At 36.9% G+C, this 25,382-nt stretch overlaps 1 protein-coding gene across 4 annotated transcripts in view; it reads left to right on the top strand.

Moving 5' to 3' along the window:
* Window positions 1–25,170, top strand: part of CBLB (Cbl proto-oncogene B) — a 222,592-nt gene extending 197,422 nt beyond the window's left edge. For all 4 annotated transcript variants that reach the window (XM_039243216.1, XM_039243213.1, XM_039243214.1 and 1 more), the window contains 2 exons: window positions 2,355–2,474; window positions 23,517–25,170. In XM_039243216.1, the coding sequence (XP_039099147.1) occupies window positions 2,355–2,474; window positions 23,517–23,776 (380 nt within the window). In that variant the 3' untranslated portion in view covers window positions 23,777–25,170. The remainder of the gene's footprint in view (window positions 1–2,354; window positions 2,475–23,516) is intronic.
* The last annotated feature ends 212 nt before the right edge of the window (window positions 25,171–25,382 follow it).

Raw genomic sequence — 25,382 nt, 5'->3', positions numbered from 1 at the left:
CTATTTATGAGAATATTTTTAATACATCTAGTGGCTTTTTAAGTGAAATCATTTAATGGAGCAGTATCATACAGCTGTATTTTATAGTCTATTTATGACCCTGTAGTATATCCAGAATCTAATGTTTAGTCTTAAATGCATGATTAGTAACAGCATATCTGACAAACCTATAAATTACCCTAAAGAAATTTTCAAAAAGTATGTGTATTGTAAAATGCAGTCTTTTCTCTGACCTATCGTTATATCTGTGATGTTTAAAATGCACAGTAACTGAAAGTAAATTTTATTGAATATTTCGATCTAAATCCTGCAGAAATTTCTAAACTTATGCAGAAATCACCATACTTGGTTCCATTGGTTACTCTTCCAAATCAAAATATTAACATTTGTTGCATGGCATTTGATTTACCTTCTCATTGTTTCCTAAAATATTTCAGCAAAATTAATGAGGCTGAACCATTGACTCTTCAGATATTGAAAGTGCAAAATCTAACGCTAATTTTAATCTTGAATTTAATGAAAGCAAGTTTAGTTGCCTTATTTAGGTCAAAAAGTCTCCAGCAAAGCTAGTTATAATTACTGTACTCAAAAGAGGAAAATAATAATCAAAGATGTCAACTCTTGCCTTACATTATCTAGTCAAAAATCAGTATAAATACGTGTTCATTTTCTTCTTATAAATAATCAAATCCTTATGTATTCTTAATGACAAACTTAAAGGGATGTTCAAACAATAAAATATAATCAGATCCTTAATATCTACAATTTTTGCCTTTTGGTAGCATTTCAGTTTTCACCAATTTTGAATTTATGAAAAATATTAGTCAACTTGGGTTTGTTTCTGGTAGTTAAAAGCAAATACTTTTGGGGCGCCTGGGTGGCTTAGTCGGTTAAGCGTCTGACTTTCGCTTAGGTCATGATCTCGCGGTTCGTGGGTTCGAGCCCTGCGTCAGGCTCTGTGCTGACTGCCAGCTCAGAGCCTGGAGCCTGTTTCATAGTCTGTGTCTCCCTCTCTCTCTGACCCTCCCCTGCTCATGCTGTCTCTCTCTCACTCCTAGAAATAAATAAAAATATTTAAAAAAAAAAAAAAAAAAGCAAATACTTTTGAAGTTTAGGCTATTTGCCAAGCAGCGTGCTTGGTACTGTGCGTTAGAGGATATAATTCAAACACGATGAGTGACCCAAGAACCTTACCCTCAAAAGAACTTAGAGCACCTCTGGAAATACTGGCAAACATAAAAGAAAGTAATCTATGAGAGACAAAAACAGAGGATCCAGCGATAGAAGTGAAGTACATTATCAGTACGAAGTACATTATCAGGCTAAGTACATTATCAGTGAATCAGAAATAGCAGAGGTAATGTGGACCTACTCAGAACTGAAGCCAGTTCTATGGATTCTGATCCATATACTACTAATTTTAAATCAGTTAGATTTATGATCCTAACAATTTAATATAGTACCACTGACAAATATTTTTCTGCCTTCGGTTCCAGTTAATAAGCATCATTAGAAGTAGAAAATAATTTTTAATTTGTGTGCAATTCATAATTTGCACTTTTTCAGATGCCCCTCTCTGACTGCCAAGGTGGTTGAAAATGTCACTTTTTAGTGTATATGCAAACCTTAATGTTAATAATAGCAATAAATTTTTATCGATTGAATTTACTATTTAGTGAGCCAGTTAAAAATGACTTCTGGGGTGCCTGGGTGGCTCAGCTGGTTACGCTCGGGTCATGATCTCACGATTGGTGAGTTCAAGCCCTGAACTGTGCTGACAGCACAGAGTCTGGCTTCAGATCCTCTGTCCCCCTTCCCTTCTCTCTCTCTCTCAAAAATAAAGACTTTTAGCATAGGATGCCCAATATAGTAGTGTTTCAAAAGACACTTTATATATACAGGAGATTTATATACATGAATTCATTTAATCCTCACAAATCCCAAATGTCAGGTCCATTTTAAAGATTAACTGATTTGATAATGACACTTATAGGCAAAACTCAAAAAGACATTTTTTACAACAGCGTCTGTTCATGTATAGGACAGAAAGGGACAGAAAATAACAATTTGAAGCAGGTTTTATCCCCAAGAATTTTATTATTAAGATCTGAAAATTTTAAATATAAAATTAGTACTTCGTATTATCGAGGAATAAATAGGAAGAGCATTTTTGAGCAAGTGATGAATAAATTAGAAATAGGCAAGTGATTATAAAATGGTTAATATCAGTCATGAAATTATTTTCTAATTTATGTCCAAAACCTTTGATCTTTATAGAGAATTTCTAGGATTTTTTCCTTCAGCCACTTGGTAGAGATAATCATTTTAATTTGAAAATTATCTTTACTTTTAAGATCCCTTTTTTGATCCAGCAAGTGGCCAAGTTCCTTTGCCTCCTGCTAGGAGATTGCCAGGCGAAAACGTCAAAGCCAACAGAGCATCACAGGACTATGATCCGCTTCCTTCATCTTCAGGTGAGTTAGCTAATAATAGTAATACTGCTTCCTTGTGTTTATATAGAGCTTGTCACTTTTCGGAGCACCTTTTTATTCATTACAGAATCTTTTTAGCACCGCCAGCCTAAAGTATTTTTGTCACTTTGCAATGTGCTTATAAAACTTATAAGCAGATTCCCAAGAAACTGCCTCACAAAGAAGAAAAACAATGAAGCCTTCATATTTTCCTTGTTCACTCAGTAAAGCATATTCTGATTGAGAGTCTGTTCCTCCTCTAACTTTTGTTCTGCCGCACCAGGATGAGAAATGGGAGAAACCTCTTCGTACATCAACTTGCTGCATTCTCTTATTTCTCTATTAAAGGGAGAATTCTCCTTAGAATTAATATTAGCACCAAACTATTAATTTTCCAACCTTATTTAAAGGCAATGCTGCACTGCTCCCCTGTGAGCTGTTGAGTGGAATGAGAGAAGGATGTGCCGTTTCAGTAAATACCAGTCACACTCCTAACCGATAATAACGAGAGGCCACTGGTTTGCTTCTTTGAGAGGCCTTCCCCTACCACCATGTCTAATATAGTCCCCCATACAGTATGCAGTCCCTTTCTGCACTCCTCTTGTGCTTTATTTTTCTGCATAGCACCTGTCACTGCCTGAAATTCCATTCATTTGTTTGCTTGATTTATTATTTGTCCATCTTCCTTGCTACAATATTAACGCTTTGAAGATACGAGTATTGTTTGCTTCACTGCTGTATCCCCACAGGTGGCACATGGTTCTTGGATAGGTGGATGGCTGAGTAGAGGAGTGGATGGATAGAAGGAAGGGGGAGTAGCTGACATTTGGGTTATGCTGAATACACATTTTTCTTTATTGACGTATAGTCGACACAATGTTACAGTAGTTTCAGGTGTGCAACATAGGGAGTTGATAAATCTATACCATACACTTGCTCACAAGTGTAGCTACCATCTCTTACCATTCACTGCCATTACTATATCATTGACTATATTCCCTGTATCATACCTGTTATCCTCATGACTTACTCATTCCATAACTGGAAGACTATATCTCCAGTTCACTTTTACTGATCTTGCCCATCCCCCCCATACCCCTCCGCTGTGGTACCCATCAGTTTGTTCTCTATGGGTCTGTTACCACACACACATATATGTACACATATATGCACATATACACACACACACATCATCTTTATCCATTCATCTATCAGTGGACACTTGGGCTCCTTCCATATCTGGACTATCATAAATAATGCTGCTGCAAAAAACATAGGGTGCATATTATCTTTTCAAATTAGTGTTTTTGTTTTCTTTGGGCAAACACTAGTAGTGGAATTACTAGATCATACGATATTTCTATTTTTAATTCTTTGAAGAAACTCCAGCCTGTTTTCCACAACGTCTGCACCAATTTATATTCCCCCCAACAGTGCTTGAGGGTTCCTTTTTGCATATTCTTGCCAACACTTGTTATATTTTTTTCTCATTTTGGTTCTAGCCATTCTGACTGGTGTGAGGTGATCTCATTGTGGTTTGATTGGCATTTCCCTGGTAGTGATGTTGAAAATTTTTTCATGTGTCTGTTGGTCATCTGCATATGTTCTTTGGAAAAATGTATTCAGGTCCTCTGCCCATTTTTTTTTTTTATTATTTTGGGGGAGAAGTGTTGAGTTTGAGAAATTCTTTATATAGTTGGAATGTTAACCCCTAATCAGATATATCATTTGCATATGTCTTCCCTCACTCAGTAGGTTACTTTTTAGTTTTTTCATGCTTTCCTTCACTGTGAAAAAGCTTTTTATTTTGGTGTAGTCCCAATCATTTATTTGAGAAGACCTATCTAAGATAGAAAAATGTTGCTAAGGTCGATGTCCAAGAAATTTCTGTCTATATTTTCTTCTAGGAGTTTTAAGGTTTCAGGACTCATATTTAATCCATGTTGCGTTTGTTTTTGTCTATGGGGTAAGAAAGTGGTTCAGTTTCATTCTTTTGCAAGTAGCTGTCCAGCTTTCCCAGCACCATTTGTTAAAGAGACAGTCTTTCTTCACATTGTCTATTCTTTCCTTTGTTGTAAATTAATTGACCGTATAATCATGAGTTTATTTTTGGGCTCTCAGTTCTGTTCCACTGACCTTTGTGTCTGTTTTTGTGCCAGTACCATAATGTTTTGATTACTGCAATTTTGTAGTGTATCTTGAAATCTAGGATTATGATACCACCAGTTAGGTTTTTCTTTTTCAAGATTTGCTTTGGCTATTTGGGATCTTTTGCGGCTCCATACAAATGTTAGTACCATTTGTTCTAGTTCTATGAAAAATGCTGTTGGTATTTTGATAGAGACTTCATGAATCTGTAGACTGCTTTCGGTAGTATGACATTTTAATTCTACTAATCCATGAACATGAAATATTTTTCCATTTGCTTGTGTCATCTTCAGTTTCTTTCACCAGTGTCTTACAGTTTTCAAAGTACAGGTCTTTCACTTCCTTGGTGAAGTTTATTCCTAGGTACTGTGTTCTTTCTGGTGCAGTTTAAATGAGAATTTATATCTCTGCCACTTCATCATTAGTGTATAGAAATGCAACTGATTTCTGTGTATTAATTTTGTATCTTGCAGTTTTACTGAATGCATTTATTCTAGCAGGTTTTAGTGGAGTCTCGGGTTTTCTGTATATGGTATCATGCCATCTGCAAATAGTGACGGCTTTACTTCTTCCTTACCAGTTTGGATGCCTTTTCTTTTTTTTCTCTGACTGCTGTCACTAAGACTTTCAGTACTGTGTTGAATAAAAGTGGTAAGAGTGGACATCCTTGTCTTCCTGCTAATTTTAGGGGGAAAGTGCAGTTTGTCCCATTGAGTATGACGTTAGCTGTGTATTTTTTATATATGGCCTTTATTACATTGGGGTGTGTTTCCAGTAACCCCAATTAGTTGAGTGTTTTTATCATTAGCAGACAGATGTTGAATCTTATCCAATGCTTTTTCTGAATCTATTGAGATAATATTTTTATCCTGTTCTGTTGATGTGATATATTCATGTTGATTTGTAAATATTGAAACATCTCTAGGGTAAATTCCACTTGATCATGGTGAATGATCCTACTAATGTATTTTTGAATGTGGTTTAATGATATTTTAAGGACTTTTGCATTGATGTTCCTCAAGGATATTGGCCTGTAATATTTTTGTGGGTGGTGTCTTTGCCTTCAGGGTTTTGCCATCAAGGTAATGCTGGCCTTGCAGAAGATATTTGGAAGCTTCTATTTTTTTAATAGTTTGAGGAGAATAGGTATTATTAACTCTTCTTTAAATATTTGGTAGAATTCACCTATGAATCTTCATTTTTTAATTTATTTCTGAACTACTGTTGTGACTTGATTACCAATTCAATTTCATTACTAGTAATTGGTCTGTTCGAGTTTCTATTTCATCCTGATTTAGTTTCAGAAGATTTTGATGTTCTAGGAATTTATACACTTCTTCTACTTTGTTCATTTTTTTGGCATATAATTTTTTATAGTAGTAGTTTCTACTAACGCTTTGTGAAATTTCTTTGGTTTCAATTGTTACTTCTATTTTGTTTCTAATTTTGGTTTTTATTTCTTAATGATCCAGCTAAAGGTTTATGAACTTTGTCTGTTGTTTTTTATCAAAGAACCAGCCCTTGGTTTCATTGATCTTTTGCAGTGCTTTTTCTTTTTTGTCTCTATTTCATTTATTTCTGTTCTGGTCTTTCTTATTTCTTCCTTCTACTAACCTTGAGTTCTGTGTTTCTTCTTTTTCTAGTTCCTTTAGTTGCGAGGTTATAGGTTATTTATTTGAGATTTTATTGTTTTCTGAGGTAGATCGGGATCATTATAAATTTACCTTTAGAACTGCTTTCTCAGTATCTTAAAGATTTTTAGACTGTTGTGTTTTCATTTTCATGTTTCCATATATTATTTTATTTCCTCTTTGATTTGTTGACTGAGTGGTTGTTTAGTAGCATATTGTTTGGCCTCCATGTGTTTGAGTTTTTTCCTTTTTTTTCCCCTTGTGGTTGATTTCTAGTTTCATAACACGTGGTTGGAAAAGATGTAGGATAGGATTTCATTCTAATTAAATTTGAGATTTGTTTTGTGACCTAACATGTTCTCTATTCTGGAGAATATTCCATGTGCACTAGAAAAGAATACGTATTGATATTTTTGCATGGAATATTCTGCATGTATCTGAAGTCCATCAGGTCTAATGGGTTGTTCAAAGACATTGTTTCCTTATTGATTTTCTGCCTGGATAATCTATCCATTGAAGTAAGTGGAGTGTTAATGTCCCCAATCATAGTGCGGTTTCTTTATGTCTGTTAATATTTGCTTTATGCATCCAGGTGCTTCAATGTTCAGGGCATAGATATTTAAAACTACTAAATCTTCTTGTTGGAGTGACCCCTTTATCATTATGTAATGCCCTTCTTTGTTTCATTTTGTCTGATAAGTTGCTACCCTAGCTTTTTTTTTTCCCCCCATCTCCATTCACATGGAATTTTTTTCATCTTTTCACTTTCAGGCTGTAGGTGTCTTTAGATCTGACGCAAGTCTCATGTAGACACCATACAGATGGGTCTTGTTTTTTATCCATTTGGCTGTCCTGTGTCTTTTGATTGGAGCATTTAGACCATTTACATTAAAGTAGTTAACTGATAGGTATGTACTTTTTGCCATTTTATTAATTTTGGGTTATTTTATAGTTTTTATGTTCCTTCCTGCCTCCCTTTCTCTCTTTACTTGTGATTGATGCTTTCTATAGTGTTAATGCTTAGCTTTCTATTTTTTATGTATCTATTATGGATTTTGGGTATGTGGTTACCACAAGGTTCATATATAAACATCCTAAGCATATAGCAGTCTCTAGTAAGTTGATAGTCACTTAAATTTGAACCTATGCTCAAAGAACATTCTCACTCCCGCCTCCACATTTTATGTATATGTTTTCATAGTTTACATCTTTTTATTCATAATTTTCTTCTAATTATGACCTTTTCATTTCCTCTCCAAGGAGTTCCTTTGACATTTCCTTTAAAGCTGGTTTAGCACCAACGAACTTCTTTAACTTTTGTCTGAGAAACTCTATCCTTTCATTCTGAGTGACAACCTTTCTGGGTAGAGTATTCTTGGTTGAGGTTTTTTTTTCCTTTCCATACCTTGGATGTATCATGCCATTGCCATCTGGCCTGCAGGGTTTCTGCTGAGAGATCAGCCTGTGCGGTTTCCCTGGTATATAACATTTTGCTTCTCTCTTGCGGTGTTTAAAATTCTCTTTATGTTTAACCTTTGACATCATACTGAATATGTGTCATAGTGTGGACCCCATGGGTTCACCTTGTTTTTAACTGTGTGCTCCCTGAATTCTTCCTGAATCTTCTGTTTCCTTCCCTAGGTTAGAGATGTTGTCAATGTTTGCTTGATGTTGTCCAAAAGATCCTTTAACCTATAGTCCTTTTTTGAATTCTTTTTTTCTTTTTGCTGCTCATCTTGGGTGCTTTCCATTATCCTGTCTTCCAGATCCAGTTTTTCTGCATCTGCTAAAGTACTGTTTATTTCCTCTAGTATGTTTTTCATTTCAGTTATTGTATTCTTCAGTTCTGATTGGTTCTTTATATGTTTATCTCTTTGTTGAAGTGAGTTCTTCCACTCTTCTCTGTAGTCCAGTGATCATTTTTACGTTTATTAAACTCTTAAGCAATATGCCTAATAGTCTGTGTTAGTTTAGTTCTTTTTCTGTGGTTTTGTCTATAATTTGGAGCATGTTTCTCTGTCTTGTTATTTTGGTTGATTTTGGTGTCTATGAATTAGGTGGAATGGCAACTTCTCAACATGATGAAACAGTCTTGTATATGGTCCTCCTTTATATAGACTGTGTGCCTGTTGCATTTGACTGGCTGGCTGAGGTCCCTAAGCTGAAGTGTGCATGGACTGGGGTGGCCTCAGGGCTCTCCAAGCAGAGAACGCCCTGGCAGGACAGCTGGAGTGGGTGCAAGCCAGGATGTCACAGGATGCTCTGTGCAGAGGTGCCCTGGGGGAGTGACCGGAGCCAACATCGGCTGCAGGTGCCCAGGGCACTCAGAGCCAGTGCAAGCGTGAGCCAGAAGTTTCCAGAGCACCCTGCACCCTGGGGTGCCAAGGCCAACCGTCTGAAGCTGAAGTGGTACAGGAAGTGTTCCAGGGTTCTTTGTACCTGTGCCACCTCCGTGCAGCAGCTGGAGCTGAGTGCTGACCGGGATGCACACTCCAGGGCTGCCTTGTGGGACGCTCCGGCCGGTCGGGCTAGGGACCCGGGGCTCAGTGAGGTGGCAGTCCAGTTAAGGTGCCTGGACCCTGCTCCCATCCTCTCTGTTAAGGTGGAGGGGGAAGTGAACTGCGTGGTCACCAGCCTCTCCAACCTGGAGAGTTTCAGCAGCTTTCCCATTGTTTGCCAGGGTTTTAGGGCGTGTCCCTTTAGCTTCTAGTTGTTCTTTTAAACCATGGCTTTTTTTTCTGTGCCCTAGGGCTGACAGTGCGGGTTCCCTTCATTACCACGTCTCCATCTCCCTTGCTGTTTTGTCTGTGGGCCTTCTTTTGTTGTGCAGAAGCTGTCTCTTAGCCCTCAGTTCTTCAAGAATTGCTTTATAAATAGGCGCAGTGTTGGTGTGTCCCCACTGAGGAGGGGAGGTCAGGGTCTTCCTACACTGCCATTTTGGACCAGAATTGAACACACACCTTTTTTGAGCGTTATAAACATTTTTGTGTCTCCTAGTTATAAACATCAGAAGTTTTGCTATGTAGATTTTTGTCCCCTTTCAAGATTTTTTTAAAGCTCACAGCTCAATTCACAGAAGATTTGTTAATAGTGATAGCCATACATTCTGTGACCTCGGAATCAAGATGATTAATGAGTGCTTTAAGAATTATTAACACAGTAATTCTTAGGTACTTGATGATCTGCATAGCAGAAGTAGAAGCCCCTCTATGGTTTTACATGTTTTAACATTTTAAGATCTCTCAGAAATGTATAGAAAATTTTATTAACTTTTTCAAATTTTGGTCCATGCTGTCTTACCTATTTACTTCTAATCCTTCCAAGATTTCAGATAGATCCATGGGTGGCTATTGAAACACTAGTCAAAAGGCTAGATTTCCAGACAGATGAAAAAATGTGAAACTTAAGGAGTGACATTATCTGACAGCCTCTATATAATTATCTGACAGCCTCTATATAAGAGAATGAAGCAAATCCCTTAAGGAAATAACATTAAACTATACCCTTGAGGAAAGTACCATGACTGATTTAAAATGACGTATTCACTGCCACCAACTCTGGATTAAAAGAAACATGTATTTAAGTTTTTTGAAGAGTTGTGACCAAATTGCTGTATTTACACAGCTTCTTTACAGTTTTGCTTCATAATATGTGGGCGGGCGTTGTAGAGCCCAGAGGAACATCATTCACATATGATTTCAGATGGTAGCAATTCTGATTAGCATTACAATAGAAATTTCAAGGAGGAACTTTGAGTCACAACCTTGTGGAAATATACCCAAAAAGGCATTTACCAGAAGCCTTACCTGGCTTTTGCCAGAGTGATAAAATCGTCTTGATTATTACTCTGAGGGCCACAGCTAGCTGTAACATCAAATATTTCAACCTCCCTAAACTCTCTTTACAAACACAGTCCAACCACAGAAAAAAAAGATTCTTTTTTCCATCAAGGTATTTGTCATCATGTAGCTCACAGGACTAACAGGCTGTACACTAGTGTATTTCCCAGGAGCAGAGGGGACTGGGTTTGTCTTTTGGATTAGGTCTCACCATTTGAAAACTTGAGACTGGGTGCTATGTGCCTTTAGGATTCTAATAGCCCTTATTTTGCAGTGACGTGTTTTCATTAAGGCCTTTTTATGATGACCTTTAAGGATTCCTACAAATTCAGTTTCTCTTGTCTTTTATGATGTTCTAAATATGATAGTGACTTATTTATCAACTTTCTGTAAAAAAATATTTTTTGTAATTTGAAAATAGTGGGGTTCCTAGGTGGTTCAGTCGGCTAAGCCTCTGACTGGCTCAGGTCATGATCTCTTGGTTTGTGGGTTCTAGCCATGTTGGGCTCTGTGCTTACAGCTCAGAGCCTGCTTCTGTGTCTCCCTCTCTCCGCCCCTCCCCTGCTCACATTCTGTGTCTCCCTCTCAAAAATAAGTAGACATTAAAAAGATTTTTTAAATTTAAAAATATTTTCTTATCTAAAAATGTATACATGTATGTCAACGTATACCAACACCCTTCCAAATATTCCAAGTATTCCTTCCCCCAAAATATATTATTTGATGTAACAATTGATTTTTAATGATATGAATGTCAAAATAATTTTTAAAAAAGTGGATTTCACCAAACTTAAATTTGCATATACCTGTATGTGAGGTAGACATTTTTCTTTTAATCTTATTTCTACACATGGATATATTAGTCACATGATATCCATACTGGCTAGGTGTGCATTTTTATAAATTTTCCAGCTCACTTTTCTCTTGTTGTAAGGTATAACGTGCTATGATTTGAATACCATTCTTTAAAAATCCAGGGAATCCAAATTATAGTAGAATAATGATATGTTTGTGCTCGCACTGATTAAGTGTGACATTAGTTCTGGGGAAGCTTTTTCATTTTCTCTGTATTTAGAAGGCAAGTGAAGATAATACTAAAAAACCAGAATTTCAGTACATGACTTACATTAAATGTGTTTGGTAAAAGCTCTCATTACCAGATATACTGACAAGGAAGTCTCCTCATAAAAGGAAGTAATTCCAATACTGCTTTTTAAAATTAGGTTAAAGGAAAGCCATAGAATATTATATGAATTTTATATTAAGAGCAAATATTCTGTAGTTATCTCTGTTAAGATCACAGTTGAAAATCATGGCTTTAGTTCACTCAGAGTTTGGAATGGTAGAGTCCTTAGTAGTAAAATGCTTAAAGATAAATTATCTGTATAAAATTTTGCTTTCTGTTTCAACAAAGGAAAACTTAGTGCTAATGTTTTACCACAATTCAACTACCTCAGATGTCTTTCCTTACATACAGTTCTAGTTTCCAAACCACAATATCTGAAATCTTTTTTCTAACAAATTTAATAATTCAATTCTCTTATAATAATTTTTGGATGTATTAAAACATTATATAACTTTAGCCTTACTCTCATAATTAGCTACCACTGTATATGTGAAGATATTTTATTTGTAATTTAATGAAAACTAGATTAAAATGTGCTTATAAAATCAGAGTATCTCTATGGAAAGCAATTGAAGCTAATGACATAAATAAATTCCATAATTAGTTGATCCATCTTATAGTAAAATAATGAAGTCATAATGGTGTTGTGTTTAAAATTTCATTTAATGCCTTGATCAGTTAAATTTGTATTTTTCTTTTAATTCTCAGATATCATAATTGAGAAAATCAATCTAATTCTTGATATCTGTATTAAATATTATCCATGAAGTAGTCATTAACAAAGATTATGTCTCAGATTTCACATAATAATTTCTAAAAGGCAGTTACTATCGGTCAGATGTTAAGCTATTTTAAGTATAGATACATAGATTATGTGTAGAGAGATATATATTTATAACTATATATGTTATATATATTATGTATTCTATATCATTTGTTGATACATTTTCTGTGAACAACACAGGGACTGTGGCTTTAACCAAAAGTGGACAATCAGGAAGTTGCTTCAAAGTCTGTTTTATCTTAAAAACTTATGCAAATTTTACATTTTCCTCCTTGGTAAATCTGTATTCATTTTAGTATGTTAAAAAATACAGACTTTCTCACATGCTTGAGTAACACTGGTGCTGCACGCAGAGGTACATGGCTTTATAAGCCATGCTCCAGATACTCCTGTGCTTACTTTGCTATCGTTGTCATTGCTCATAGTTCAAAACCATGACGAGCAGCAGGACCAGGATACACAAGGATGGCATTCATTCAGATGCAGAAGTTCCTATAGAGTCAGAAAAGTGCATAGTAATTCCAGTGGACTCCAAAACTATAACAGCGTTTCAGGAACTATGAGAGAGTTTCATCTTCTGTTTCCCTGCTGCTTCCTATTATCTACACATTCTGAAGGGAATACGGACCCGGTGTCTCCTTTAGACATTGTAAAAAATAACACGTGGGAAAGTGAAGGCTGTCTTTAAGTTTGGAAAGAGAGGTGTGGAAAGGATTGCTTTTAAGAAATTTGCTCTAATGATGAAAATGATCTGCATTCCCTCCCTTTTTTTTTTTTAATTTCGACTCTTAGTTCAGGTTATAACAGATCTTCCTTAAAAGCCTTGTATAGATTTAGGCACTGACAACAAGTTCCCTGCTTTTTATCCCCTCTTCCACACTTCTCTGACATTACTGTTAATTTAGAGTAATTACTGTTCCATAACATTTAAGTATAGCAGTTATCACAGATGTGAATTCATTGTCCTTTCTTTTTAATGCTCTGTATATGTGCTGAAGAGGCCATTACCTTAATTAATTTGCATACTACCTGACTGAGAAGGTATAAATAATACCTCTAAAAATGAGATGGGAAAGTAGATTTAGAAAGTGAGAATTGTACAAGTAAATTGCTTAGCTCAAGGTCACTCAGAATCTTCGTTGCAAAATGAGATGCATCTGACCAATCCCATCTCTTTTGTGATGTTCCTCACCTATGTCAAGTCTCTGTTGTAGCTGTCAGTTACCTGGTGCAGAGTTATTCTACCCAATTAAAACAATCGAACAAAAAATTAAGATATGCCAGATTGAATATATATTCATTAATAAATGGAAATTTATAACAAGTGGCCAAAAGTTGAAACAGAGTCCATTTTCCATTTGAAGGCTCTAATACATGATAAAGTTGAAATTTCAAGCAGGTGTAAGATTTTGAGGAGATGTCAGTGTTGTTTTTGAGGAACATTGCCCTAACATTGCAATGAGGACGAGGTTTAAATGAACTGGGATATGTGAGTTTTGAATTTCTAGGGAAAATGTCTATTGGGGAAATAAATCTTTGCTTTAAGAAGGTCTTTTTCTTTTTTTTTTTTTTTTTTAAGGAAACTGTCTTCAGAATCTGTCACGATTCCTTCTAGAGGTCATTCGAAATATCAACTTTTCCCTAGTTGATATTTCAAATATATTTTGTGTGTAAAAAGAAAAAATACCAGTTTCTAGATCAGAGATACCTTCACTACCCTAAGGTTGACTTAATCCTCAGATGTGTGTGTGTGTGTGCATGCATGCATGTGCTTCCTCACTTAGATTTCTTGAATTTTTTTTTCAAGAAAAGTCATCTGCAAAGTCATTCCCAGTATTAATTATAGCAGCCTTATAAAACAGATGGCTTTCTTGGGTTTTTTTTTTCCCCCCTGGTAAAAGGGACCATTTGTGTGTGTGTGTGTCATCTACTAGGATCAAAAATACATACCTTTAGGGTGAGGAAAAGATGGTAGAGCCATGGATCCTGAGCTTTCCTCTTCCTCCAACACAGTAAGTCTGCAACCACGCATAGAGCAGCTGTCTCTGAGAATGACTGAAAGACTAGCAAAACTGCTCTTCCACAACTACAGGTAAAAAGAAAAGCCACACTGAGAAGGGTAGAAGGGACAGAGAGGAAATATGGCTGCGAACCAAACCTCTGGCACAGCAGCCCACAAGCAGGAGGGATATCACAGGGACAGAGGTCCTCCCTGAGGAGCAGGCAGTTCATATTCCACACTGGGTACCTCCCCCACCAACCCTAGGACCTTCACCAGGAATAGGAGACACCAAAATATCTTTGAAAATAGTGGGGGCTTAACTCTAGAAGAGCCAGAAGGGCATAGGAAATTCAGACTCCACTCTACTCTAAAAGGGCTCACACATAAACTCCCTCTAAGACTTAGCACAAAAACACCACTTTGAAAAGCACTGGTGCCATTAGTGAAGATTTATTATCATAGAGCATGTGCAGGAGGGGCAGAGAGCTGCAGAAACTTTTTCCAGGTATGGAAGTGTTGGCAGGCACCATGTTTCTTGCCCTCCTTTAGCCTAGCTAGCCCAGTGCTGGTGGTCACCCGTTCAGACACCCTCCATCTGCTTTCCTAGCACTGCTCACCCCACCCAGGCATTCCCCTGTGGACCCACCCTGCCCCTTCCTACAGATGTCCCCTGCTCTGCTACACCTGGAGGGCAACCGTGGTCAAGACCACCATGCTCCTCCCCAAAGCAACTCCTGCCCTGGGGCTGGGAGAGGCTAGCCCCCCCACCCCCACACGTAGCCCACATGGCATACCCCTGGAGCATCTGTTTCTGATGACCGGGGAAGACTGTACTTCTGGGCCCTATAGGAGACCTTCTACACAAGGCCACTATCTTCAAGATCAGGAGACATCATTGTTCTACCTAATATGTAAAAACAGAAACAGACAAAATGAGGAGACAGAAGAATAATTTCCAAATGAAAGAACAAGACAAAACCTCAAGGTGGGGGGGGGGGGGGGGGAAGAAAAACTAAATGGTCTTAAAGGTGCTCTTAGACTTGGGAGGAGAGCAAATGATCTCAGAGTTTCAACAAAGAAAATATAAAAAGGAACCTATCCGTGCTGAAGGATACAGTAACTGAATTGAAAAAAACACTAGAGGGAATCAGCAGCAGCTTAGAGGATGCAGAAGAATGAATCCGTAAACTCGAAGGCCAACTAGTAGAACTTATCCAAGCTGAACAGCAGAAGAATAAATAATTTTTAAATATGAACATTGGTTAAGAGACCTCTTGGACAACATCAAACATACTAACATTTATACTATAATGGTCCCAAAAAGGGAGAAGAGAAAAAGGCAGAAAACTTATTTGAAGAACTAATAGCTGCAAACTTCTGTAACTTGAGGAAAGAACCATTTTTAGGCTCAGGAAGCACAGGGAGCCCCGAGCAAGATGACTCCAAAGAGATTCACGCAAATACACATAATAATTAAAATACCAAAAATTAAAGATAACAGAATCTTAAAAGCAACAAGAGAAAAGCAACTTGCTATGTACAAGGGAACACTTATAAGACTTTCAGCTGGTTTTCCACAGAAATTTTGCAGGCCAGAAGGGAGTGCATGATATCCAAAGTGCTGAAAGGGAAAAAGAAAAAAAAAAAAAAAACCTACTACCAAGAATGCTGAACTTGGGAAGATTATCATTCATAATTGAAGGAGAGAGAGTATTTCCCAAACAAAATATAAAGGAGTTCATTATCATTAAACGAGCCTTATAAGAAAGTAGAGACTTAAGTAGAAAAATTAAAATGGCCTTCTATAGTAACACTAGTAGCTCAGTTACTTATAAAGCTTCTATGAAGGTCATAAGACAAAAGCCGTAAAATCAACTGTATCTACAATTAAGGAATACACATAATTAAAATATAAACAGTGTTACAGAAACACATTAAAAAGGTAGAGGTTAAAAAGATAGTGCTTTCAAAATGAGTTCAAACTTAAGGGACAGTCAGAATAAACTGCTATATAAATAGACAGTTATATATGAAACTTATAGTAACAACAAACCAAACCCTATAATACATACACAAAAAAGAAAGAGAAGGAAAGCCAAACATAACACTAAAAAATGTCATGAAATCACAAGGGAAGAGAGCAAGAGAAGAAAGGAACAGAGAACTGTGTAAACAACCACAAAACAAAGCAGCGGTAACTATATACCTATAAATAAGATCTTTAAATACAAGTGGACTAATTGCTCCAGTCAAAAGACATAGGGTGAATGAATGGATAAAAAGAGTCCATTGAGGGGCGCCTGGGTGGCTTAGTCGGTTAAGCGTCTGACTTTCGCTTATGTCATGATCTCGCGGTTCGTGGGTTCTTGCCCCGCGTTGGGCTCTGTGCTGACTGCCAGCTCAGAGCCTGGAGCCTGTTTCAGTCTGTGACTCCCTCTCTCTCTGACCCTCCCCTGCTCATGCCGTCTCTCTCTCTCTCTCTCTCCTAGAAATAAAAAAAAAAAATTAAAAAAAAAAGTCCATCTATATGATGCAAGAGGCTTCGCATCTTAAACACACATACAAACTGAAAGTGAAGGCATGGAGAAAGACTTCCATGAAAATGAAAAGAAAAAAAAAAGCTGGGGTAGCAATATTTACATTAGGCAAAAAAGACATTAAAGAGGATATTATATCAGGATAAAGGAATCAATCTAACAAAAGGTGATAACAATTGTAAATAGCTAAGCACCTAACATAGGAACACCTAAATACACAAAGCAAATATTAACAGACATAAAAGGAGAAATTGACACTAATACAATAATAGTAAGGAACTTTAGTACCCCACCTACATCAATGGATAGATTAACTAAACAGAAAATCAGTAAGGAAACAGTGTCTTCGAACAACACATTAGACCAAATTGACTAAGATTTATATAAAACATTTCATCTCCAAATAGCAAAATACACCTTTGTAAGTGCATATGGAAACTTCTTAGGATAGATCATGTTAGACCATAAAAAAATCTCCAGAAACGTAAGTAGATTGAAACTATGTACTGCATCTTTTCTGAGCACAGCAATATGAATTTAGAACTCAATTACAGGAACTGGAAGAAACAAACACATGGAGACTAAACAACACTTTTCTGAACAACCAGTAGGTCAATGAAGAAATCAAAGAGGAAATAAAAAATACCTGAGGCAAGTGAAAATGGAAATACAATGTCCCAGAATCTTTGGGATGCAGCAGTAACAATCCTAACAGGAAAGATTATAGTCATACAGGCCTACCTCAAGAAACAACAGAAATCTTGAACCATTTAACCTTCCATCTAAAGAACTGGAAAAAAGAACAAAGCCCAAAGTTCAAAGAAGGAAAAAAAATAACAAGGATCAGGGTGGAAATAAATGAAATAGACTTTAAAAAAAAAAGTAGAAAAAGATCAGTAAAATTAAGAACTCATTCTCAGAAAAGATAAATAAAAGTGACAAACCTTTAGCCAGACTAATCAAGAGAAAGGATTCAAATGAAATCAGAAATTATTGTAGACCCTAGGTCTGGAGTTCTCTCCTGTCCATCAAGAGAGTGGACACAGGATTAAAATGCAAGAGAGGCATTTGTCCTGGAAGAGACAAGAGCCCGTGTAAGGGTCCGTGCTCCGTTTTTATAAGGATCTGGATGTGCACAAAGAGATGAGACCGTGAACATTAATTCGGGTGTGTGAGGGAAAGGATGTTTCGAAGATAGGCAGTGTTAGGAATCTGGGTCAATACAAAACAAAATCCTGGCACCGGGCAGATGGTTGTTTATGGCAGGCTGGAGGCACCATGTCTGTTTATCTTAGCTTGCCTAGGAGATAAGACAGATAGAGCTTGCTACCTTAGGGTCAACAGGAAACCTTTCTTTTGCTAATAAGCTCCCTCTGGGCAACTTCCCCCTCCTGTGGTCTATAGCTCTGTTTACCTGTTTACCTCTGCTGGTCCTTCCCTCCCATGAAAGCAGCTTTCTGCTATTGTACTAAGTTGGGGGGCATTTCCGCCCTGAATACCTAATCTTGGATGCTTTCATCCTGAGGCTTCCATTCCTGTATGCCTTGTTAACCCATGGGTGTAAACTCAGGGAATTCCTGAGTTTTTTCCCCACAATAAATGAATGAGGAAAATTAACAACTGAAAAACAAAGTGTAGAAATGGCTACTACAAAGAACTATTCAGGGGCACGTGGGTGGCTCAGCTGTTAAACATCTGACTCTAGATACCAGCTCAAATGAGGATCTCCTGCTTTGTGAGTTCAGGTCTGCATCAGGCCCCACGCTGACAGTGAAGACCCTGCTTGGGATTCTGTCTCCTCTCTCTCTGCCCCTCCCCCATTCTCTCCATCAATTAAAAAGAAAAAGAATTATTCACCAACAATTTGGACAACCTAGAAGAAATGATAGATAAATCCCCAGAAACATAATCATCCAAGACTTAATGAGAAAGAAATAGATAATATGAATAGACCAATTACTAGTAATGAAATTGAAACAGTGATTTAAAATTCTCAAGAAACAAAAGTTCAGGACCAGACAGACCAGACAGTGAATTCTGCCAAACACTTAAAAGAGTTTAATACCTATCCTTCTCAAAATATTTCAAAAAAAAGCTGAAAGGAATACTTCCAAATTCATTCTACAATTCCAACATTAGTCTGAGAGCAAAACCAGACAAATATACTATTAAAAAAATTATAGGCCAATATCCCAGAAGAACATGGATGCCAAAATCCTCAAAATATAAGCAAACAACATTCAAAAATATGTTAAAAGGATCATTCACCCCAGTCAGGTGGGATTTTTTCCAGTAATGCAAGGATGATTCAGTATCTGCAAATCAGTGTGATGCACATTAACAAAGTGAAAGATAAAATCCTATGACCATCTCAGTAGATGCAGAAAAAGTATTTAACAAAATTCAACATCTATTCATGATAAAAACTCCCAACAAAGTATAAAGGGAGTGTACTTCTAACATAATAAAGCTATATATCACACATTCACAGTTAACATACTCAAAAGTGAAAAGCTAAAAGCTTTCCCTCTAAGATCAGGAACCAGATAAGGATGCTTACTCTCAGAACTTTTATTCAACATAATACCAAAAGTCCCAGTCACAGCAATCAGACAAGAAATAAAAAGCACCCAAATTGGTAAAGAAGTAAAACTCTCATTATTTCCAGATGACATGATACCACACAGAAAATCTAAAGACGTCACCAAAATCTATTAGGATAAATAAATTCAGTAAAGTTGCAGGATTAAAATTTAATATAGAGAAATATGTTGTATACTAATCATGGACTATCAGAGAAGTTAAGAAAACAATCCCAGGGCACCTGGGAGTTGATTGGTCTCCCGACTCTTGATTTTGCTTCAGCTCAGGTACTGATCCCAGGGTTGTGGGATCAAGCTCCATGTCAGGCTCTGTGCTGAGCATGGAACCTGCCTAAGATTCTCTCTCTCTCCTCTTCTGCCCCTCTTCCCCACTCATGCTCTATCTCTAAAATAAATAATCCCATTTTCGGTTGCATCAAAAATAATAAAATGCCTAGGAATAAACGTAACCAAGAGGTAAAATACCAGTGCTCTGAAAGCCATAAGACACTGGTAAAAGAAGTTGAAGATGGCACAAATAAATGGAGATTAGATAATATCATGTTCATGGATTGGAAGAATTTATACTATTAAAATGCCCATACTACCCAGAGCTATCTACAGGTTTGATGCGATTCCTATCAAAATGCCAATAACATTTTCACAGACCTAGAACCTAGAAATAGTATGAAAATTTGTATGGCTCCACATAGACCTCCAACTTTAGTCTTCTTTCTCAAGATTGCTTTAGCTGTTTGTGGTATCACACTGCCATATTAAACTATATTACAAACTATAGCAAAACAGTATGGTACTGGCAAAAAAAAAAAAAAAAAAATAGACACATCAATGGAACAGAATAGAGAGCCCAGAAATAAACCCACACTTTTATGGTCAATGTATGACAAAGGTGGCAAGAATATAAAATGGGGGAAAAGAGAGTCTTTCCAATAAATGGTATTGAGAAAGGTAGACCAGTTTCTTATACTATATACAAAAATAAAGTGGATTAAAGACCTAAATGTCAGACTTGAAACCTTAAAACTCTAAAGAGAAAACATATACACTAATTGTTAGACATTAGTCTTAGCAGTTTTTTATCTATCTCCTCAGGCAAGGGTAACACAAGCAAAAACAAAGAATTGGGACTATTCCAAACTGAAAAGCTTTTGCACAGCACAGGAACCATAATAAAATGAAAAAGCAAGCTACTGAATGGGAGAATAAATATGTCTGCAAAGCATATACCCAGTAGGAGGTTAATATTCAAATATATAAACTCCTACAACTTTACACCAAAAAACCAATCCGATTTTTTTTTTAAATGGGCAAAGAAAACAAAATAGTAAATAAATAGAGAACGTAACTAGACATTTTTCCAAAGACAACATATAGATGGGCCATTAGACCTATGAAAAGATGCTCAACATCACTAATCATCAGGGAAATGAAAATCAAAGTCACAGTGAGAGATCACCTTATACTTGTCAGAATGGCCATCACCAAAAAGACAAGAAATAAGTGTTGGAAGGAGGTGGAGAAAAGTGAACTCTTGTGTACTGTCAGTAGGAGTGTAAATTAGTGTAGACCCTATGGAAAACATAAGTTTCCTTTAAGTAAATAAAACTACCATATTATCCAGCAATTCCACTTCTCCTATTTACCCAAAGAAAATGAAAACACTAAAGAAATGTGTGCACCCCTATGTTCATTGCAGCAGTATTTACAATAGCCAAGACTTGGAAGCAATGTAAGTGTCCATCCATAGATGAATGGATAAAGATATATGTACACACAGAAGGACATACTGGAATATTAGCCATAAAAAGTGACATTGCCATTTGCAATAATGTGGATTGACTTAGACGGTATTATGCTAAACGCAGTAAGTCAGACAAATATCATATGATTTCGCTTGTATGTACAATCTAAAAGAAAGAAAACAAACACATACATACAGAGAACTAGTGGTTATATTGGGGTTGGAGAATGGGCAGAATTGCTGAAGGAGATTAAGAGGTATAAACTCAGAGGGGCACCTGGGTGGCTCAGTGGGTTAATCATCCGACTTCAGCTCGGGTCATGATCTCACAGTTCGTGGATTCAGTCCCCACGTCCAGCTCTCTACTGTCAGCATGGAGCCTGCTTCAGATCCTCTGTCACACACACACCCTTTCTGCCCCTCCCCTGCTTACACTCTCTCTCTTAAAAATAAACATTAAAAATAAAAGAGGAACAGACTTTCAGTTATAAGTACAGCATAGGGAATATAGTCGATAATATTGTAATAACTTTCTATGGTGACAGATGGTAACTAGACTATGGTGAGCATTTTGTAATGTATATAAATATCAAATCACTGTTGTACACCTGAAATATAGTATTTTATGTCAGCTCTACTTCAGTTAAAAATACATATGCTTATTAAATTTAAAAGTTCTAAATCTTAAGACTTCATTGTCAGTTATACTATTCAGTGTGTCTCTGGCTGCCACAGTAGCCTTCTCACTCTTGTGATATATTTAGCTGTTCTTTTCAAAGATGCTTGACATTCATGTGCCCTTCTCAGTATTTTGGACAAGAGCAAAATAACAGTATTAGAAAAGCTCTTAAAGAATTACCTGTAGAATATAAGGAATTTAGACTTATATTTAAGCCTGGTACTTTTCTCACCCAAAAGTAAATCAGAACAGACAAGATTTCAGTGTATGAATTCTGTGGTGATTGATTAAAGAAAATCTTGCTAGAATTTCTAATCTTTTTTTTTTGGAAATGATTAGAACCAAAGTAAAATTTATTGTCCATCTCTGCATGACATAATGGAAATACTTATTAGAAAGTAAATGGAACCTGAAAACAGTCAAGAAATACAATTTAGCAGACCATAATAACTTGAGATGTTTAGTTACACATGCAAGAAACAGTACAGACGAGCAAGAACCAGAAATTAATGTATGTTCTTGTACATGAGCATAATTTAATAAGCTGTATCTATAGCCATATTTTTTTTTTTCAAACTGGGCAGTATCGTATAAGAAAGGGAAATTTAAAAATAAAACTACCATACAGTTTGGTGTGGAACTATATTCATATTGGAGGCTTTCACATATGTATTCTATGCTGCTATACTGCTAGAATTATAACAGGATAATTTTTACGTTACCTTCTCATGGAAAAATAGACTTCTGAGAAAAATATAAAAGAATGGATAATTTTTAATTCAAATTTGATTATTATTGAAGATATCAGCTTACAGTTTCCCATGAAGGCATTGGGAAAGTTGGCAAAGCAGCAGAGACCAGGAAGGAGAGGATGGAGACAAGTCACAAGGCATTTGGATTGTACCTTCACTTCCTCATTTATTTAACTGTCCTTAGATTTACCATTTGACATTTGTCAGTGACCTGAGGAAGATATTAAAGAAGCATAGATATTTAAAGAGTCTTAAACCCATAAATGTATTGCATGGCATAAATTTGACAACTGTTTTCATCTTTTTTTAATTTAGGCTTTTGAAATATAGTACCAAGTATAGATATAATGCAACTCCACGACAGAAGTGCCTTTTCAAGTTACTGGCCCATGCCCTGCTCATCTGTGTGGCGTGGTGGGCTATCATTTTTTCTCTTAGTGAGATTACTCTCCATTCATGGTTACCAGTGCCATTTGATTTAACTTGGAGAAACTTATCAGGGGACTGATCTGGAGCCCGCATCTTCACTGCTGAGGTTTCTGCCGGCTTTGCTTTTTCTTTAGCAAAACTTCCTAAGTTGGAATCTGGATAAAGTAATTGATTAAAGCACTGAGTTCACTTCTGTTCAGCCTGTTAACTAACAGTGGACTCGAAGCATCTACTGTTCACCCCCCCTTCCCCAGCACAGCTGCCAGCATTATTAACTTAAAAAATCAGGTAGGCCGAGACCCTACATTGCATTTTACTCAGAGCAGTTGTGCTGTGACCTGGGTGGAATGGAGAACCTGATGGGCGTGCCCTTCCAGGAATGTTGACAGCCTTGTAACAGTTTCCTCTGGCAGAAACTTACCAAGAAAGTTCCTTCACCATAGTCACAAAAAATAAGCTGTGTTCCCATTCTTTCTTTTTCAATTTCCCCCCTTTTCTATCCTGTATTTTATATGGCTTAAAGAATAATCTGTAGAATTGGGAAGAAATCTGTATTAATTTCTCAAACTTCCAATACATTCTAACTCCGGTTTTTAAATGTTCAAAATGGGGACAATATAACCTACCCTACAATAGTACATAAAAATGAGAAAAAAGTTTGTTTATGGAGAAAATGAAAAACAGTGTTTTCATACAGAATGAGATCATACCAATAAGTTGTCTCTGTTTTTATCCCATTGTTTACATCATCTCTGTCTTTTAAAATCTACGCAGATGGTTCACAAGCACCAGCCAGACCTCCTAAACCACGACCCCGCAGGACTGCACCGGAAATCCACCACAGAAAACCCCACGGGCCCGAGGCAGCATTGGAAAACGTTGATGCAAAAATTGCGAAACTCATGGGAGAGGGTTATGCCTTTGAAGAAGTGAAGAGAGCCTTAGAGATAGCCCAGAATAACGTTGAGGTGGCACGTAGCATCCTCCGAGAATTTGCCTTCCCGCCTCCAGTCTCTCCACGTCTAAATCTATAGCAGCCAAGACTGTCAACACCAAAATGGCAAGCAATCGATGTTCCAGGATCGTGGAATAGAGACAAGTGAGAGAAGGTGTCTCCTCATGTGGCATCTTGAGAAGAGGCTTGGAAGTGCTGCTTCTCAGAAGACAGCTGCTTGCTCAGGATGTCAGCAGCTGCGCTTATTTCTGCTAGCCATACTTTTAAATCAGGGTTGAACTGACAAAAATAATTTAAAGACGTTTACTTCCCTTGAACTTTGAGTCTGTGAAATGCTTTCCTTGTTTACAAGTTGGCGAGGTTGCGGTTTGTTTTTAGTTTTGTTTTAGGGTTTTTTTTGTTTTTTTTGATACCTGTACTGTGTTCTTGACAGACCCTTGGTAGAGTGGTCAGGTCTGCTGTAACATCTCCCACCAATTCCCTCGCTGTCCACTTCAACAGCTAAGTCCCATGTCCATTTTGATATCTCCCACCACGCCCCGTGCCCACTCCTACCCAGGTCCAATTCCATTTCTCCCATTTACAAGATGCTTTAAAGGTTCTGATTTTCAACGTATCTAACTAATGCAAAAAAAAAAAAAAAAAGTGTGTGGCCTTCACTACTGAGTCTTTTCTTTGGAAACCTTTGCTGTTGTGAGATGGGAAAATTATGAATGTATAAAGCCTTTTTTTGTCAATGAACTAACTGCCTTCTGATAAGGGGTTTTCATATGATCTAAAGGAACATCCCTTTTTAGTATAAGTTTTATGATCCTTAACCTCCCATATTCTCATCTTTGCCATCCCAGGGGTGTCACTACTCTGTAAAAATATAAAATATTAGAAAGCAACTACTGCAGATGTGGGAGAAATACACTTGCACATGTCAGTTCCGTACTGAAGTTATATAATGAGGTCCCCCGACATTTATGCCTGCATCACTTTGAGGCATGCTGAATAAGAGGGCCATCTCCCTGAAATATATTAATTTTCAGATAAAATTATCGTACCTTTCCTGAAGTGGAGTAGAGTTCATTTCCTATTTGAGTGATTACACTCTGGTACCTAACAGGTTTAGGAACCAGTTGACATTGCAGTGGAAAAGTACATCTTTGATGCACTGTTAAGTGCCAATGCTACTGTGGCAGTGTTGTTTTGTTTTTTTTTTTCTTTTTGGCAAAATCTCTCCAGTCAAATTGGAGTTCATATTTAATTTGTGGATTCCCATTGCTCCATCCAGAGGAAAGAAATTCATATAGTTTTGGTTTGTTGTTTTTTTTTTCAAAATGGGGGTTGGTTTTCAGAAACCACATTATTTTAATCAAGCTGCAAATATTTATTGAGCATCTATGATGTGCTTGATGCCTTAGGCACTAATGTTTTTAAAGCACAAACTGTCACAAGCTGATTCCAATATAATGATTTGTTATTCTTTCTCTGTGCTTTTGGTGGTAAAAGTCTCTCTCTCTAATGGACAAAGCCCAATGAGAGAAATGAGACAAAAACTAAGCCTGTGTAAAATGCTGGAACCCACAGAAGGTTTCCTAAATATGGACTAATTGCGGGTTTGTGCACCTTTCTACCACTCATTTCTAAACTTCACACCCAGTGTGATGTAATAGGATCCATCTGACTGTGAGCTTCAG

The sequence above is a fragment of the Hyaena hyaena genome, unplaced genomic scaffold (genome assembly GCF_003009895.1).
Source record: "Hyaena hyaena isolate Hyena2069 unplaced genomic scaffold, ASM300989v1 scaffold_225, whole genome shotgun sequence".
Taxonomy (NCBI): Eukaryota; Metazoa; Chordata; class Mammalia; order Carnivora; family Hyaenidae; genus Hyaena; species Hyaena hyaena.
The sequence above is the reverse complement of the archived record's forward strand: the minus strand, read 5'-3'. Positions and strand labels throughout refer to the sequence as shown.